The sequence below is a fragment of the Sebastes umbrosus genome, chromosome 10 (assembly GCF_015220745.1).
Source record: "Sebastes umbrosus isolate fSebUmb1 chromosome 10, fSebUmb1.pri, whole genome shotgun sequence".
NCBI lineage: Eukaryota > Metazoa > Chordata > Actinopteri > Perciformes > Sebastidae > Sebastes > Sebastes umbrosus.
In genome coordinates this window covers 5,500,155-5,519,418 of record NC_051278.1, presented here as the reverse complement: position 1 = coordinate 5,519,418, position 19,264 = coordinate 5,500,155, and the positions used below count along the sequence as shown (strand labels likewise).

General features: G+C 41.7%; 1 protein-coding gene across 2 annotated transcripts in view; it reads right to left on the bottom strand.

Moving 5' to 3' along the window:
* slc8a1b (solute carrier family 8 member 1b) overlaps positions 1-19,264 on the bottom strand; it is a 165,856-nt gene that overhangs the window by 125,744 nt on the left and 20,848 nt on the right. For both annotated transcript variants that reach the window (XM_037782131.1, XM_037782130.1), the window contains exon 4: positions 17,461-18,251. In XM_037782131.1, coding sequence (XP_037638059.1) covers positions 17,461-18,251 — 791 coding nt within the window. The remainder of the gene's footprint in view (positions 1-17,460; positions 18,252-19,264) is intronic.

The window sequence follows — 19,264 nt, the reverse complement described above, 5'->3', positions numbered from 1 at the left end:
TACAGACATGCCCACTTCATGATAATCACATGCAGTTTAAATGTGTTATTTCCGCCTATATTAAAATGGTGTGTTTGAATATTTCTGCATACTTGGGTCCCTAAACAGTCTTGAAATTACATAAATCAGGTATCATAGTAAAGCTGAGACTCTTGTGGATCCAATGAGTCCAACTGTATTCATGTGTGATGATGTTAATTCCCATAGTAGCCATTTCATTGTAACGAGACCATTTTTTTTTTAACTTGACCTCATCATATAAAATGACCTGTGGTAACCTCTAAGATAATCACAGCCTCATGAAACTTTACAGCCACAAACTATAGACCTAGAACATTCAGAGGATGGATGGCTTTCCTAGCTAGATTGACAATAAGGGGGTTTCTGAGCAGTTTCCAGAACAAAAGTTGCTCGCCATCCAATCGCCAAAAATTACAACTCTTGCAGAAATCTCCAAATGTCAAAAAACTTTGTCGCGAAATCACAGCATGACTTTTTCTGTGGTGTTCCTCAAGGTCTTGGTGTCTTAATGTGGTATTTTGGAGGGATTATTGATCATTTTTATAAATTCTCAAGTGGTAAAAAATAGTTAGTTTTAGCAGCAAATCTGTGTAACAAATGGTATCAACTCAAAATTTGCAGCAGCAACTTATGAGATATAATAGAGCATGGAGATGCCCATCATATACTTCCATTATAATGTGCTAAGCCCTTAAACACTTTCACAGTTTACTTGAATTAATTAATTTTCATTATGACTAGGACAACTTGACACACAGTGCTGAGCTGCTGAAATTAATCTTCAGCTTCCCACCACTTCTAAAAAGACCAACAATGGGTCGATGTCTCTCAAAGGGTTCACCGGCCTTTAGGAGAGAACATTTACAGTCAATTCTCCAATAATCCACTGATTGGTTAGAGTAGTCCATTGTACGCCAGATTAGAGAATTGAAAAAGCGTCATCTACCACAGCAAATCAACAGAACCAACTATTGAACCACGCAAACATAATGGCAACAGGGGAGCAGCAGGAAGAAGCTTGCTTTCAAAGTAAGAGTGCTCGCTTCAATGTGTTAAAAGACAAGATCGACAAGGCTCGACACAAACACTTATTAAAATGGAAAATAATTTTATGTTTTGAATTTTGGAGCAGGCAACGGTTTGTTTATTCCCAGTGTCCCACTGTTATCTATCAATATCTTTCTTTAAATGTGTTGATGCAATTTCTTTTCAATTCACCTCAAGAGGATTTTGAACACATTCAGATCTTTCTATCCGTCCTCCTTAAGTGCTAAAGCAGTACTTCTCTTTCCCCTCACAAGCTCTTAAATACAACTGCAACAACCCCCCTACAGCTGCGTATCAAGTCTACTGCCAAACACTGGACTCCTTACATCATCTACCACATCTGTACCAGCATCAGTCCAAACATAGTCTCATCCTTTTTTGGAAAAGTTCCCCCCTGTTGCTAACTGACCAGAACTCTGCCGGCTATGTTAACGTGTTGTAAACATTACTTGGTCACACAGGGTGCATGAACGGGGGAGGTGAAGAAAAACAGTCACAGAGACAGCCGAGAAGTTCTTCCTTTGGGAATCTTCATAGAGAAAAGCGATGGAAAGTGTACAAAGACCAACAGCAGAATTCCAGCTAAGAGGTTGGATGCATCAGTTATTCATGTGTGATTATTCTGCAGCAGATTTATGGGTGCTGCAGGAGCTCTCTGCAGTCTGACATCTCTGTTTATCACGCTGAAAGAAAAGGATGGAGAGAGGCGAAGAGGGAGACAGAGTGAGAAAGAGAGGAACGGTAGCTCATTTAAAATACAAAGCCGAGTTACTGAGTCACTCTCTTCCCAATGCAAAGACGGATAACAGGACAGGAGAGGGTAGAAAACAGAGCACATAAAACAAAGTAAAGCAGAACACAATTTAGGGATGTGTTAGGGATAGGCCAAGGAAGTGGTTTTGGACCATTTGACATTTACTGACTTTCCTTTTGTCTTATTTCCACCACTGAGGAGCTTTACGGTTGTCAGTTTCCAAATTAACACGCTAACAAAGCGAAGAAGACTTATTGTCTACAGCCATGCTGAAAGCTTTGTGAGGATATACTCAGGCACGGCGGTGCTTTGAGCTAAATACTAACGTCAGCATGCTCACAGTGACAATGCCAACATGCTTATATGTGTTGGCATATAACTTGTTAGGACTAAAGTAAAAACTAAAATGACAGCTGAGGCTGATGGGAGTTGCAGTTTAGTCACAAATCAAAGTAGAAGACACATTGTCTTCATCCTGGTCTCATGTTTATGGTCGGGCTGTCAAAGTTAACGTGATAACGCCGCTAATTTGTGAAGATACTGGTATCATATTAAACTAGAAAACCTAAAGAATCCATTGATACCAACAATGACAAATATTGTCCAGAAACCCTCACAGGTTCTGCATTTAGCATAAAAAATGTGCTCAAATCATAACATGGCAAACTGCAGCCCAACAGGCAACAACAGCTGTCAGTGTGCTGAAAATGGCCATGCTAGTTTTTCCCTCGCCAAAATGTAGTGCAAGTTTGGAGCATTATTTAACCTCCTTTCTGACGAGCTAGTATGACATGGTTGCTACCAATGGATTCTTTAGGTTTTCTAGTTTCATATGATGCCAGTATCTCCACACTAGCTTTAAAACTCAGCCCGCTACAACCTCCGAAAGATCGATTTTGTTAATGTGTGGCGTTAAAACGATTACAACACATTATTATCGCGTTACCTTTGACAGCCCTGAACATAATAGATGCTTTTTTTGAGAAAGTGTTTGTTCAGTGTTCATACAGTGTAATACAGAAGTGTTTTTATTTAGTTTTATAATAATAAATTATTTTTTAATGAAAATAGTTTAACAAAGTGGATAAAATGCTACCTCAGTCCCCAGCAAGAGAACTGTATCTGTCAAAATAAATGAAATGAAACAGATCCTTATGCATTTGGGGCACTGACGTTGCGCTGATTTGTGACTTCTGTGTACCGCTACACCCCTAAAGTCTATATAGATACTAAAATGTAAAATATTTATGGAGGGATGAGGAGCGTAAGTGATTGTAGACGGAGATATACAGTATAGGGAGGAGAAGGAGGGAGTGTTTCTCTCAGAGAGTGGGTTCTCTGTATTCTCTCTGTCTTCCTTTTCCTTGTTAGCCTTTCTGCTCTCCTATTTTCCTCACGTCTCTCTCATTCATTTCTCCACGGCCTTTCCTGTATCAGTTTTTCTTTACCTCCATTGATCTCTCTCTCTCTCTCCTTCCCTCTCTCCTCTCCGCTCTCTGTGTCAGTGCAGTAGCCTGCAATTAGCGGCAGAGAAAAAGAGAGAGATAGACAGAAAGTGAGGCCCAGCAGAGCATGAAATGATCTGAGCTTTTACTACAACTGGCAGCGTTTGACCGCATACTGCACCAGCCATTGCCGCGGTTACCCGCAGCAACACTGCACTAATAGAACGGCATGCTGAGGGGAGAAAAAAAGGACAAGTAAAGCTGGTGTGTTCTGCATGCAGAGCAGGTGCTAATGGGTAAATTGAAAACATGCATGAACACACACACAAACAAACACACACTAGAAAATGCTGTCCTGTTGACTCAAAAATGGTTACAAACACTTACAAAAACACATGTAATCTGCAACAGGCATAATACGGACATGTGAAACCAGCTTTTATCAACAACTTCAGAGAAAGGTGTGATAGGTGGTCATATTGTTCCCACAATGAAGAAGCCATTAAAGAAGAATGATTTTTGAAGATGTTGGTAAGCTCCCTTTTAGCAAGTTTGTGTGTTTTATGGGCGAAGGGAAGGGGTGGAGAGATCGGGGTTGTGTACGGCTCCTGCAACAGGACAAACTAGTCCGGTATAGAGGAGAGAGACAGGAGCCCAAATAAGCAACTACACTTTAGAAACAAGCCCCAAACAAACGCAACCTGCAACTACCAATATCTGTAAGCGACTTTTCAGGAAAACAAGCCCAAAGACGCTTATAATAAGCAGACTTGGCAACTCTGCTGGTCTTACTAGAAACACATGACTCATGAGGACATCATAGCCCAAAAATAACCAAACCTGAACATGACCTGAGCCGCAGGCTTTACCCAAGAAACAACAGCCCGAGCTAAACCCGAGTCTTAAGGGAACCCAACAAAGTATCAGCTTTCCAGTGGCAGGACCATGAGACGTTTCACACATTCAATTGAAATAATCCAGGGCATAAACAATGATACATCTGTTTCAATTGACCTGCCAACTCCATACACACACACACACACCAACAGACACATTTGGCAGCCTTCCTGCCTCTGCGGTGCCTCTGTGACTGACGTCGAGGATAAATAACCCGCTGAGATTCAGTCCTATCACAAACCCCCGCTCGCCAAAAAATTAACATCAGCATAACAGTATTAGCGTGCTCACAGTCATCCATTAAAACTACTTAGGGCAGACAGGCAGACCGGACGGGGGAATACACCAGCGCTCTTACTAAAACGCTCCCCTTGTAGATAAGTAGCGAGCACAGAGCTGCGACGTAGATGCCACAGGTTTGAATCTGGCTCATATCTGCCTCATCATCATCATCATCATCATCATCATCAAATTGCTCTTAATGAACCATGTGAATGAAGGGTTTAATGGTTAATTGTGTGGATCCATTAAGAGAGAGTATCCTACCGCCTTCCCGGGATACACTAAACCCCTCACTATTGATTAATTAATTTACTTATTTAGTTTTACTTTACTTTTTATTTATCGATTATTATTATTATTATTATTATTAATAATAATAATAATAATAATAATTACTATTATATATTTCTATTATTATTATTATTAGTAGTAGTAGTATTACTATTAATAATTTATATTATTATTATATATTTGTATTATTATTATTTTTATTATTATTATTTATTTTTATTATTGTTATTATTATTTTCTATTTTTATTATTATTATTTATTTTTATTTGTTCATTATTATTGTTATTATTACTACTAATATTTATTTAGGTACCTACTGAAGTTATTTATCAACATTTATTTATTTATTTATTCATTCATTCATTCATTCATTCATTCATTTATTCATTTATTTATTTATCTATTTATATATTTATTTACTTACCTTTTTTTTCGGTCACCTGCACATTCCCCTGGTCACAGTTATTCATATATGAATAGATGACACACTTTCAAACATGCACACAAACACTTACAATACTCCCACTTACAATGTTAACTAAAGATCTGTACCATATTCTAATCATAATGTCTATTTCATACGTCTTGTGTTCATTCATGTCTGTATATTTCACTACACCTCTGTGTGTCACCTGTTTGTTCTGTCACACTGAAAAAAAAGTTATAGTTTACAAAAAAGGTGATATTTTAGCATATGACCTAGTAATAAGGTAATAATAAAATCAAATAAATATTTTTTTATTAATTACAACTTTGTGGTTAAAGCCCAATAATGAATAATAGCAAAAGCTGTGTGGATTGGACGCCGCTCCAGGGAAAGTAATCACTGATTCTGGTCACGTAACATGAAGCAAAGCGAGTCAATCCTCGACTTTTGCTCCTCACAGCAAGAAACCACTTGCCGCATTGTTTTAGGGAATAATCTTTTAAGACAAACTTCTTCTGATGTGAGATAAAACCTTATCTCTTGGATTTTCACAATAAAAGCTTTGACTGTAAAAAAAGACATTTATATCTTTGTGTGAGCGCACGCGGGCCAATCCGCCTTTTGTCCTCCGTTTGAGCACCTGACAGAGATTTATATCCCCTGCTTTGTTTCCAGCAGCCCCACCTTCCTCTCTGTGAGCCTTTAGTGAGCAACATCCACAGCTCGCAGCTACAAAGTCTGCTGTCAGGAAGAAGAAAAGAATCACGCCTTAGCCGGTTCAACAGCCTGTACTTGTTTCAGGCGCTGGATTCCCGAGCGGTGCGGAGGAATTGTAAACCGAGCCGTCACTGAGAAACGGGCGTGGCTGTATAATGGGGATGACCCCGTCTTCAAGCAGCTGAATGGCACAGCTGTGATCAGGAAGCCGTTATTAAAATCAGCGAGAGTTGTCAGATGGAAGGTGTTTGGAGGAAGTTAGTGTGATGTTGTGGGGGTGTGAGTGTGGGCAACACGGTGACGTCTCACTAATAAAATGCAAAGTCATTGATATCAAACTGTGACATTGCATCTGGCCGCTGCTCGGCAGTAATAAGCCTTCTCATTTCATTACTGCAAAACGACTCTGTTGTTTGCACTGATGGCTCAAAATCAATAAATCTGAACAATTAAGACAATGAGAGAACACATCTGGCAGCAATACGAACAAATAACCAGAAAATAGAGTTTCCCATCTGGTCTCTCTAAGTCTATATATTTCTCCATCCCTCTTTCTCCTTCTCATGTCTTTTATCACTCTGCATCCCTTCTCTCTCTCTCTCTCTCGCTCCATCCCAGCGGTTGCCAAGGCGATGGTGTTTTGTGGAGGCAGCTGGTTAGGGCTCATTTGTCAAGCTGCTGACCTGCCCTCCCTCCCTTCTCTTCTGTCTCTTTCTCTCTCTCTCTTCCCTCCTTTTATTGTTATTCACTGTAGTAAAAAAGACTGAATAGGCTAATTTTCACACTCAAGCAATCATGCGGTACGACTGAAAAATGGCACATTTCATTATTCTCTATGGAAGTATCCATTTAAAGTGAAGGGCAAATATTTTTTTCTCATGTTTGAGCAATAGGCCCGCACCAATTTGGCGTTGTACGCAGTGAATAAATACACAAACAAATGGCCTACTTAATGATCTTGAAAAGACATTTTGAAACATTGATTGCGCTCTCCTTCAGGAGGAAAAAATTGTGGCAGCCTGCCCGAGATAAAAGCTGACTTCCACAGAAAGGGTGGTGAGAAAATGCCAAGACATGATGTCACTACTTTCTCTCCTCTCTCACATGTTGCTACCACGTTTACCACTTTCTCATTAGCTAGTGGTTTAACAGGACTGCTAGGACTCTATTTAGATCTTTTCAATCAGTTAATTATGTATGTCGTCCAAAAACACATGAAGTTTATAGTAAGAACATCTGAGCATTTGTTAAGCAGTTACCAGGAAATTATAGTCAAGTCAAGTCAATTTTATGTGTATAGCCCAAAATCACAAATCACAAATTTGCCTCAGGGGGCTTTACAAACTGTACAGGACACGACACCCTCTCTCCTTTACAGTACGACCCTCTCATCGGAATAACTTAACCAAAAAAAAACCTTTCAACAGGGAGAAAAATGTTTGAAACCTCAGGAAGAGCAACAGAGGAGGGATCCCCCTTCCAGGATGGACAGACGTGCAATAGATGCAACATAATGAAAATACAACATAGACAATCCATATGACAAAAAAATAATACGTATAATGTGAACATATGTGAGAAGGTGGATCCAGGAGGATGTCAAGCAGCTTTCCGGCGTCGCCAAACAGATAGAGCCAGAGCAACACGACCTCCTCTCCACACCGAATAGGTAGAGCCAGAGCAACACGACTTCCTCTCCTCTCCTTCTCCATTATATTAATGTAAAGAAGTTTACTAATAATCAGAGTTATGGCTGATTCATTTTTCTGTCAGTGTAGTAATCATTTAAGCACATGGATGCGTTCATGCACTACAAGCCCGTGCAAACACACACACAGAGAGACACACACACACAGTAACAGGTGTGGGTCTTCTGCCAAGAGAGGTGTTATTATTACCATATACTCCGTAACATGAGAACACACCTTTCACACCTCATAAGGCACAACCTCTCTGAGTGTCTGTTGATGGAGCGTAGATGTGGAGGGGAAAAAGCTTCAGGCAGATATATTATCGTACAGTTTGCTTCGTTGTTCAGCGCCACAGAAGAATTTATTAAAACTAATGCAAATCAAAGACGCTACACGGTCATGGCCAACACACACACACACACACACACACACATGCACACACACTGTTTTAATCATCCGTCCTTTTACAACATAAAACAGGAACGTGGCTCTCCCCACAGCACTTGTTATCTTCCTCTGCTAATTAATTCAGTGCTTTTTTACTAATGCTAGTGCTGTCACAGAAGGATGTGTGTGTGTGTGTGTGTGTGTGTGTGTGTGCGTCGTGTGACCTACAAACCTCATCATGGTTCATTACCATCTAATGCCTCGCTGATAGGAGTGAGTGAAGGAGTATCTGAGTGTACACAAGAGTGTTGGCTCGAGTGATTTTCCGTTTCCTGTGTGCATGTTTAAAGGCCTGTTCATATTAGAATTAATCCACACGATTATATCAAACAACTAGAGACATTTTAACATTGTGTGTGATTGAAATTTACTATTTAAAAAGTCTTCCAATATGCTCATCGTGTTGTCAAACGAGGTTTGAAACCACCTCCCTCTACACCGTTATGATGTCAGACTCGGGGCGACTGTGTCCGACGGTCTTTCAAACACAATTCCATTTCAGAGCTCCAACAAATGAAAATCTACTATATTTGCTTCATTTGAGTCTATGCAGAGGTAGAAGGAAGTTACCGCTTCTATTATTGTAGTCTGAGTAACGTGACGTCATATCCGTGAAGATAAAAACAGCCGGCCGCCACGAGCCGAAACGAAAAAGTGGAAAACAGCGGAGAGTCCGCGTGGATACGACCGTCATCATCACATGTTAAATCCAAAGTGGTAAACACTACACATACAGTAAAGTATGGAAACACTTTGGGTTTCACACATTGCAGGAAAAGCGGAGCTAGACATGATGGCTAAAGCTGCATGCTAACTCTGTCACGGATAGGAAACGTTATCGTATTGCGGTAACGTGCGGTAAAGCCGGACGTCACTCTCATCTCCACGGTCAAATCAGTCAACGCTACAACTGTAGAGCACCCACATACTGACATGTATGTTAAATGCATTGAAACGGCCCCGATGGAGTCGACCATGGATGTATATAGAGAACGGAGCTGACGGGAGAGCTAGAGACGGACTTAGAGAAGTTAGAGGAAGTATACACGTGTGACTATGTCCGGTTTTCAAAATAAGCTGTAAACAAAGGGAACTGTATATAAAAATACATATATGAAAATAAGATTGATTGGATTATATTCACCAGAAGTATAAAACATTACATGTCCCTTATAAATTAAAAAGAAAATACCACTAATTTGTGAAAGAAATGTCTTTATTCTTTGATTTTTTGGGTTGCTGAAAACAAATAAAAATAATAATAGTATAATAATAGTATTAATTAAGATATTTTCCCATGGTCTAGTGTTTTAAAAGTTAACAAAAATCGCAATAAATCGTAATATCAAATCGCAATACTTAAAAATTGCAATACATATCGAATCGGCACCCAAGTATTGTGATAGTATTGAATCGGGAGATACAGTAGGTGAATCGTCTCAGTCCTAACAATTACTATATTTTTAAAAAGCACACACATGCACGCTCATATGCAAAAGTATGTATGATTTCACATACACCACATACACACAGCCCACGTTCCTGTAGCTTTCCCGAAGCATACATCTAAAAGGGCCAATCTGTGCTGGTTACTGGAGTGTGAGTCCTAGTCTGCTCTGTGTGTGTGTGTGTGTGTGTGTGTGTGCGTGCGTGTGCATGTGCGTGTGCGTGTGCGTGTGCGTGTGTAGGAGGGGAACTAATTTGATTCTCGACTGTACCATGTTTCTCCACTGGCTGCCTGTTTATGGAAATTCCATAATTGGCTCCATGTTTGTGTGAGTGTGTGTATTTGAGTGTGCGATCCATGTATTTACGACCTCACAGGGTCAAAACCAAGCTATAGCAAAACCAGTGCACGTGTGTTCTGGTTTGTGTTGTGTTTCTGCATGAGTGTGTGTATACAGTGTGTTTAGCATGCAAGGACGGGAGTGTATAAATGTGTGTGCATCCACCTGCTCGCACTGTTTTCTGAACTCTTTTGACCTTAACGCCAAATTCACAGCAGAGCAGCGGCGAGGTGCCGTGCAATGTCTGTGAAAAGCTGCGGCGGCTGCTCCCGAGTTCCGCGAGCTGCTGCCGTTGGAATCTGCGACAAAGAGTGGCCAAAGTGGGAAAAGTTTAAGGCGAATTGCAGCCAGAGAGGACCGGCAGCCAATCAGAAACAGAACCTGTGACTCCTGTGACACATGAACACGCCTCCTGAGCACAGGAAAATTTAATTTATTGGTGTAAATTCGGCGTAATGTGTGAAACAAGGGCTTGTTTCTGTGGAAACGGTGCTTCATTGATCACTATAAAGGAACCAAACAGTGTGGGTTCATTGTATAGACTGACATGCCACTGGAGGTATTAAACCTGGCTGTCCTCGTCTCGGTCTAAAAATACTGTTTCAAATGCAACAGCTATGGAACAAAAAGTTGAATTGCTGACCTATTTTGTATTAAGTGGTCTGGTAATTCCATCAGGACCATCCGTCATAAAAATAGAGCCACTTAGAGTGCTGGAAGGTGCTCTGGATAAAACTGTTCAATCATGTGACAGGTGTATAGGTACTAGTTTGTAGTGGATGCATGCAACAGATGAGCAACAAACAATGTCTACTGAAGTCTAATATTGAGCCTTAAAACTTGATTTCTTCTGAAAGGAACACAACCTTTAGTGCTGGACTGAGCTGGTATTTTCTGTGACGCTGCACTGAAGACAGACACAGCGATAATTTGACATAATTTCACTATTTCCAACGCAGTTTCCCTTGTTTGAGTCGTTTCTAGCGCTGCAATTATTTTAAAATTATAGTCGATTCTGACTTCACACAGCCTGCAATTTTCACTTCACTCACTGTTCTCTGGGGATGACTACTAGACAGTTGTTTTGGACAGCCGTCATTTCAAGACGGCTGACAAGTGCCACTTCACACAAATCAGTTTGTATTTGAGCCAGGTGAAGAAAATACTACACGACTTGTTAAGATTGAGATTTTTGCAGTTTTTAGTGCTTTTAGAAAAGTACGTAGTTGGTAGCACTAATAGTAATAATATCACTTACAATGGATGCAGTTTTTCAATTTTTTTTAAACTTTATTTAGCCAGGATAATCCCATTGAGATTTCCAATCTAATTTGCAATGGCCTAGATGGAAGCACCACATAAAAACACAAATAACATCCTTAAAACAAACCAAATCATTCAGTGTTAGGACAAGTAAATTCAGTGCTCAAATAATCCTTAATCCTGTTTTTAAAACTGTGCATGCTTATAAAAAAGTTTAGATGAACTTGCATGCATATATGAAATATCACCATAATGATTATGGCATAATCAATTACTGATAGAAGAGCTGTTTGAATTCATTTTATCAGTTAGTGATGCAGTAGTAGATGCAGCTGTAGGAGTATCAGTAGCAATAGCAGTGGTACTAATAATGGCAGTGGAGTCTGCAATCACAGTAGCAGGAGTACTAGTAGCTGTAGTGCTGGTAGATAGGCCTGTCAACAACCTGGCATCTGTATTGGTGCATTAAAGCACAAGGTGGACAGCAGAGTACGTACACACACGCACACACACACGCACACACATACATACAAACATGCAGGCCTGAGCTGGTATTTTCTGTGCCACACTGCGTTGAAGACAGATACGGAGATAATTTGGCACTGCTGAGTGCTGTGGGGTTGTCTGTGTGTGCTCCCTATTTCTCTCACCCTCTCCATCTCACAAACACACACAACCACACACCTCTCCATCTTTCAGAGAACACACCAGACAAGCCCTCACACACTATTCCCGAGACAAATTACATCGGGCCTCTCACGGACAGCGAGAAAGAGAAATGTGAGGCCATAGAGGAGGAAGTAGAGACGGAAAACAACGTGTGGAAAGTCCAAAACTTTAAGAGGGTTTCAAACTTTTCTCCCTCCCTCCTCTCTCTGCCTCCATTCATTTATCTGCCTGCACCCTCCCTCCATCTCTCCATCTGTCTTTCTCTCTCCATCAGAGAAACAGAATCAGGGTAGGATTAGCCTGGAGGCAATCCTATTTAGATCAGCTATTTTGTAATTCTTTTTTTTTTCTTGCAGCAAAAACGTCCTCTGCTGTTCCCTGTAGGGACACAGTCAGGGCCCCGGCGGCTCATTGATGACATGTACTGTATATTTCTATGTGGAATGCACATCTTCTAAAAAAAAACAAAAAAAGCCTATCTTGGGAGAAGTGCTGCAAATGTCTTCAGGCTATAAATACCCAGGCATGTGGCAGTACGTCTAGTGAATATTCTTGTCCTCTGTGTCCTAAAGGTTTGCTTACTGAGCTTGCAATTTATGTCAACAGCACAACCATGTTCACGGCCGTAACATCCACAGCAGCTATTTTTTAACTTGCATCACATTAAAAAGGTGTGACACTTTACCTGGAAGACAAATTACAGCCTGGCATTTTCATACTTCCTACCTACTAACCTGATCTCATGGGAAGGCGAATAAATAGCACGACATTACAAGGACAGTCCGCGTGTAATGAGGACGCATTTTAGGCTAATCGAGTCTCATTTAGGGATGCACCGATACAATACCGGCCGATACTGACTCAAATAGCTGGATTGGGTTATCGGTGACAATGGATCCAATCTATACAATTCTATTTTATGTTTATATGCTACATACATTATATACTGAAATTTCAATTTTTAAGTTTTGACCAATTTTTTGCTGCGATTAAAAAGGTTCACACTTGAATTGTAATTCCTGTTCATTTAGATTTTTTTACTAAGATGTTGGTGTAAGATTTATTATTTTTAATAATAAATACAAATTAAATTTGTGTAAAAAAAAATATTTTTTTTTACTATTTGTTACATTTTGTTTTATAAAGTTGAGAAAACAGTGTTTAAGTCAAGCCTGATGTTGCCTTACACATAAAAGAACAGTGACTTCCACACCGTGAGGCGTACAGCTTATTAATTAATCACTGGTATCGGATCTGTACTCTGTATCGGCCGATACCCAAAGCTCAGGTATCTGTATCGGTACGGGGACTTAAAAAGTGGGATCAGTGCATGTTTAGTCTCATTTGTTCGCCTCTTTACTCAAGTCATTTTTACGCCACGCAACAACACTACAGTTATAGCTGCAATTAGGTTTAGGCAACAAAATCACTAAGTTAGGTTTAGGAAAAACTTCATGGTTGGGCTTAAAATTAGTATGTAAATTAAGTACAATTGAATACAGAAGTACAGAAAATACATGTCATAAACGTCACTTATGTAGCTTCAAAATAACTCAACAACACTTTGGAAACATCAGTCTCGAACACCAGTCTCCTGGTTGAAAGTCCTGCGTTTGTTGTTCCCATCCGCCTCCCCTCCCGCCACGCCATGCCAAAAGCCAGAAAAGCGTTCTCACTGCATGTGAAATGACTTGCGAATTATCGTGTCATTCAAACGCCATTTAGTTCAAATCTGACCAGAAACAGAAGAAAGGGAGACACACGGAGAGAAGGTTTTACACTAATGTTACTAACACAGCGTCTCTCCCATTCATTCATCATGTCAGTACAACCCTCCGTCCTCGTAAACAATCTGAACAATTCCAAACAAGCGCTGTAAGCAAACTTTTGGTTTCCAAGGCCAACTACTGTATCTAACAACTGATGCCTTCCAGCTAGAAAAAAGCTCTGCATCTCCTCCCGAGCTGCAGATCTGAACCAATGTTCTGTGATAATGAAACGGTCCAGGGCGTTTCTCAAAGCCGCACGACTGTTGGAAGCTGTGGAGATCGTTGTATTCTAACTAAAGCTGCAAGCCCAAACAAGCCCAAACCTGCTGACCTACTGTATGCCTCTAAAGCTTGGAAACCAACATGTATCATTTGACATATTAAAGGATTTTCCAGTTATCCAACTAGCTTTAGAAAATGGTCAGCAGTAATGTTACTGTATTTGTGATTTGTAGGCTTAAAAAATACCACCATGGTCCTTTAATATCACTCATTACGCTCCTATACAATTTATGTAATGGCGACTGTTTTAAACTATTAAAGATCATATCAAATGAGATGATTTTGAGGGGCAGTTAGAGATTAAGTGTGTGAATCAAACGTGATTTTCTGGTTACAAAATGGCCTCATGGAGCCACAATCAGAATGCTTTCCACTTCAGGCACTAGTACTACAGTTTACAGTCAGTCTGCTCCACCTCTGGGTCTTTCCCCCTGGGAGACACACACACGTAAACACACAAGAATACACACACAGTAAGTTACCGCGATAGCCCGGAAGGACGGTCCATCATTTGATTTGGACAAAGTGTTATTAAAACCCACTTAGGCCTGGCTGTAAGAGCTGTAAGCTATGGAAACTATGCAGTCTGCCACAAGCTGAAAAAGCCAGCCCTGCAGACATCTGCTTCAAATCTGACCAGAAACAGAAGAAAGGGAGACACACGGAGAGAAAGTTTTACACTACTGTTACTAACACAGCGTCTCCCCCGTTCATTCATCATGTCAGTACAACCCTCCGTCCTCGCAAACAATCTGAACAATTCCAAACAAGCTCTGTAAGCAAACTTTTTGGTTTCCAAGGCCAACTACTGTATCTACAACTGATGCCTTCCAGCTAGAAAAAAACTCTACATCTCCTCCCAAGTCTAGTTTATTTATAAAGTCCCTATCACATTCAGTATCTCAATCAGCTTCACAGCAGCAGCAGTTCTCAACCTCAGACGTGCCTTCAAAAGATATTCATTTAGCCAATGTTCTGTGATAATGAAACAGTCCAGGGCGTTCTCAAAGCCACACGACTGTTGGAAGCTGTGGAGTTCATTGTATTCTAACTAAAGCTACAAGCCCAAACAGGACGAGGCCACGGCGAGAAGGCTTTACTGCAAACAGTAATTTGTGGTGACATTGTGAACACGCCCACCCTGCTGCCTGAGTGGGAGAGAGACCGGTAGCCCACCGTACTGAGCATTAGAACAGAAAACAATCATTTTGCACCCGTCGAGTGTTTTGAGAAAAACAGCAATTTCACCTCTCATTGTGAGAACATCGAGTGTGTGTATTGAGTGTTAAATGTGTGAATGTACCTGTGTGCATGTGTCAAAACAGCAGGTTGAAAACAGCTTCAACGCAGGCGTCCATTTGATGGTGATGGTAGTCGATAAATACACAAGATTCAAATCAACAGCAGTCAACAAACCCATCTGAAACTGTGATTATCATCAAAGAAAATCAGACAATGTTAAACTGAGATGTCCTAAAACTGACGATGAACCACAGAAATGTATTCATATTGACAACATGAACCTACAAGAAGAGTACATTTTGCACTGATGCATCCATTTAAAATGCAATTACAACAGAGCCTTTGTTGAAAATCACGCCAAAGCGTGTAATAGACCCACCTGTCCACCAGAGGATATTGTGTCACGTTTTGCCTCGCAGAAACGTGAACATTATACGTGCAGTACCAGCAGGGGGAAACAAAGCAACAGACTGAGGGTCAGGCAAGAAAACCACTTAGTTAGGGTAAGGGAAAACGTCACGGTTGGGCTTAAAATAAATACGTAAACTAAGTAAAACACATACGGAAATGACGTAACGTCAAAAAATGTCACTACAAAACGTGACAAACGTCATTAACGTAACTTACAGAACAAAAAACACTGGTCTCAAACAGTGGACTGAAAACTAAAAGTCCAGTGTTGAATACTCGATTCTGATTGGCCAATCACGGCGTTCTGCCGTCTGTATTTTCTCTATAACAGACTGTTCCTATGGGCGAAGCTCTGATGTCGGACTCTGGCAGACCATTTTTGTGTCAAAATATTGATTTCTTCAGTAAGTAGCCGTGTAATAATAGCGGGATAATGTGTCGGGGATTCTTTCACAACAATGACCGGCTCGCTGTACATTATCCCATACTTATACTACGTCACTAGCTTAGAACAAACGTCAGATGATAACCGTCACTTCATAACACTGCACCTTCATGCAGGCGTGTAATATTCACGTCTCAGCGAGGCAAAATGTGACACTGACATGCCTTCTTCCGGTGGACTTATGGGTTTATTACATGCTTTGCTGTGAGACTGGGGCTGATGGGCAACGTGAAGATAATGTGAGCTTAAAAGCTTCAATTTACCATCAACACAGTCGAGGCACTTTAACATACAAGAATGCATTCTAATTACAACATCAGCATTCACCTGATGCTGTTATTTATTTCTCATCAAGTCTGCAGCACCGTCAACATCTGAGTCAACATCTGAGTCAACTACTGAGTCAACATTTGACTCTTATATTACCAACCACTGTCCAGTAATGATGAAACACACACAAATATGTGTTCACAGCTGGAGTTTTCACGATAAAATATTCAAAGAACAAACAAGGACTTTGAAACGAGGTTTGGTTTGGATCCAAAGACGTCAGCATTGTACAAACATTTGGCCGATAGCTGGAACCGATACCCCCCCCCCCACTGTGACTGGGGTCAGGATGTCGAGTACAGTCGCCGGCTGCGAGCGGAATCACCGCTGTGGTTAAGAGGGCCTCCTGAAACGTGGTCAAACAGCAATCACGGACCTCGCCGTGAGTCACCATCAGATAATGAGGCCTCTGCGGCTGGCTGAGAAGAGCTTTGAACCGTTGCTGCGGCATTTCACAGCGTGGGATCCTTAAATGGAGTTTCAAGTTCTTTTCACACAAAACAAGAGGACGCTGGCTGCGTGAGTGGTTGCTCTGGGATGTTCTCACACAGTATAAAAGTCACCTAAAAGGGCAACATGGCATTTATTTTTAAAAGCCTTTTGTGTATCCAAATTAAGTTGACTAGATGGATGCTCCTTCAGAGCTTTGCCCTGACTCCCTGCTGCTTATTGGATTCATGTACTGCTTCCAGCAAGCAGCTCCTCTCGGTTTGCCTTCTTGCAACTTCAACACTTCTCATTTAATTATTTCCATGTCCTGATATTCTGTCTACTTAACATTCAAACTATCAACCGTCCAAAGAATAACCAAGATTCCCAACTTCTTGGCTCCTGCAACTCACAAGCTTAACCTCCTGCGCTGAGTGTACAGCAATACAGAAATCAATAAAACCCACAGAATACTAAAACAGCAGCACAACACGGTCCAAAGCAAAGAGGACTGAGCAGACTGATGGAGATAAAAGAAGAGAATGAATGAGTCAAAGTAGAAAGTAGAGGCGAGGTAAAACAAATGGTGGGGAATTGTTGATTTGGTCCCCAATGAGCAGTCCGCCTCGCCGCTCGTCGTGACCACCGCATCACACTCACACCCTCGCTTTCTCACATCATCATCAGCAACAACATTTGCAGCATCACACTGACACAGAGCGTGAAAAATAAATCAAGAAAAACAAGAAGATAATGACAGCGAAGCTGAGAAATATCTGCGTGAATAAAATGAACAAATTTAAAATTACTCACAAGATCTCGTCGTTCTGAAATTCCAGGACGCCATGAATGTCTTCGAAGTCCTCTCCGCCGCCTCGTGCCGTTCCCTCCACCGTCTTGTACGGCAGCATGACCACGCCGCGAGCCCCTGACGTTCTCAGCACCTTCACCTCCATGGCGCCGACGCTCTCGCTCACGTGGAATACAGGCTCCTCAAACGTAAAGATACCGGCGTGGTCGTCGTCAAAGATGGTGACGGTCGCCGTGGCGGGTAAGCCGAGACACGCCATCGTGTCCACGTGATTAGCGGACTCGCCTTCCTCGGGCTCCTCGCCTTCTGGCGTCAACATCTTGACGTTGGTAAGGTGAATCAGGAAGTTTTCATCCTCTTCAAAGATGTCATCGTCAATGATGCCCACGCGGATCTCCTTCATCGTCTCGCCGGCCTTGAAGACCACCACGCCCTCTGTGAACTCGTAGTCCGAGCCGGCATTGGCCGTGCCGTCTTCCGTCCGGTACTCCACAGAAAGCGTTTTGCCCACGTCGCCGCCGCGTCGCACCACGCTCACCGCCACCGTGCCGCAGTTCTCGAGGCACTGGTAAGAACAGGGCTCGAAAAAGATCTTGGAGACGGGATCGTTTTCGCCGATGTCGGAGCGAACCTCGTGCATGCTGACGGCTTTTCGCGCCTGGTCGGCGGCGTGTTTCTTCAGGATGTTGCCGGCGCCCGTCATCAGCCGGGTGGCCTGGCATCGGTAGAAAGCGCGGCTCTTCTGCTGCTGGCTCAGGACTTGGTAGTTGGCAAGCTCAATGAGTTGTTCCACCTGGTGAGACCGAACAAGAGAGCAGACAAACACAGTGTGAAGGTTTTGTCCAACGTGATCAGTGGACAAAAGCTGCTCCACCTATTAAACCACCAGAAACCTAGACCCCAGACTGCTGGTGGAGCATCTTCGTCTTCGTCTTTGAACATTGTTAAACATTGAGCTCGTCTGGCTGAATACGATTTAATGGTGTGTCGTGTGAATCCGACAGTTAGTTGTACTTTTATAATATGTCAACAGAGAGTTTCCATCAACGTTGTCTGCAACTACACTGAGGAAAAGGTATCAGGTTATCTTAGTGAGGCCTTACACAGCTGTACATGACATGCCAAATGAAACATGAACAGCTTGGTAATTTCATTACTAGAGCGGTCCTCCTTCAACAAGAGGATCCAGCTTCAAGCTGCCATGACCGCAACCATCCATCCTGCTTAGATATCCCTGAGAAATGCCCTGAGTTCCTGGATCCATCCCAAGGTTGTGTCACTATTCCTCCCTTCCACGCTTTCCTCACTCCACTAGTGTTCCTCTCCTGTAGGAGGATCAGGTGCATTACTTCCTAGTTGGAGAAACAGTGGAGCTGTTTAGAGCCTTTATGGGTTGAACCAAAGTTTTAAATATCTGAAACATAGTTATGGTAAAGAGATTAATCTCTGCTCTAAACCACTGCTTGTGACATATTACGGAGACACTGAATAAACATGGTAATGATCTCATTCTTTTACAGAGAGGTGAATACATGAAGACTTAGTAGTAAACATTGTAAAAAGCCTGGTTCTGCTTGCTGGCTAGTGGTGCCATTTTTAAATCAACACTTTGCCAATGAGTGAAGCCGTTGCCTACTTTATTTAACACTAGGACCGCCATAGCTTACACCATTTAACGATTCTGTCATTGTGTATGATATGCATACTTGCCAACCCTCCGGATTTTCCCGGGAGACTCACGTTTTTCATTGCCCTCTCCCTGTTTCCTCCCGGGGTCAAAATTTCAGACTTCTTTTTCCTTTTCGT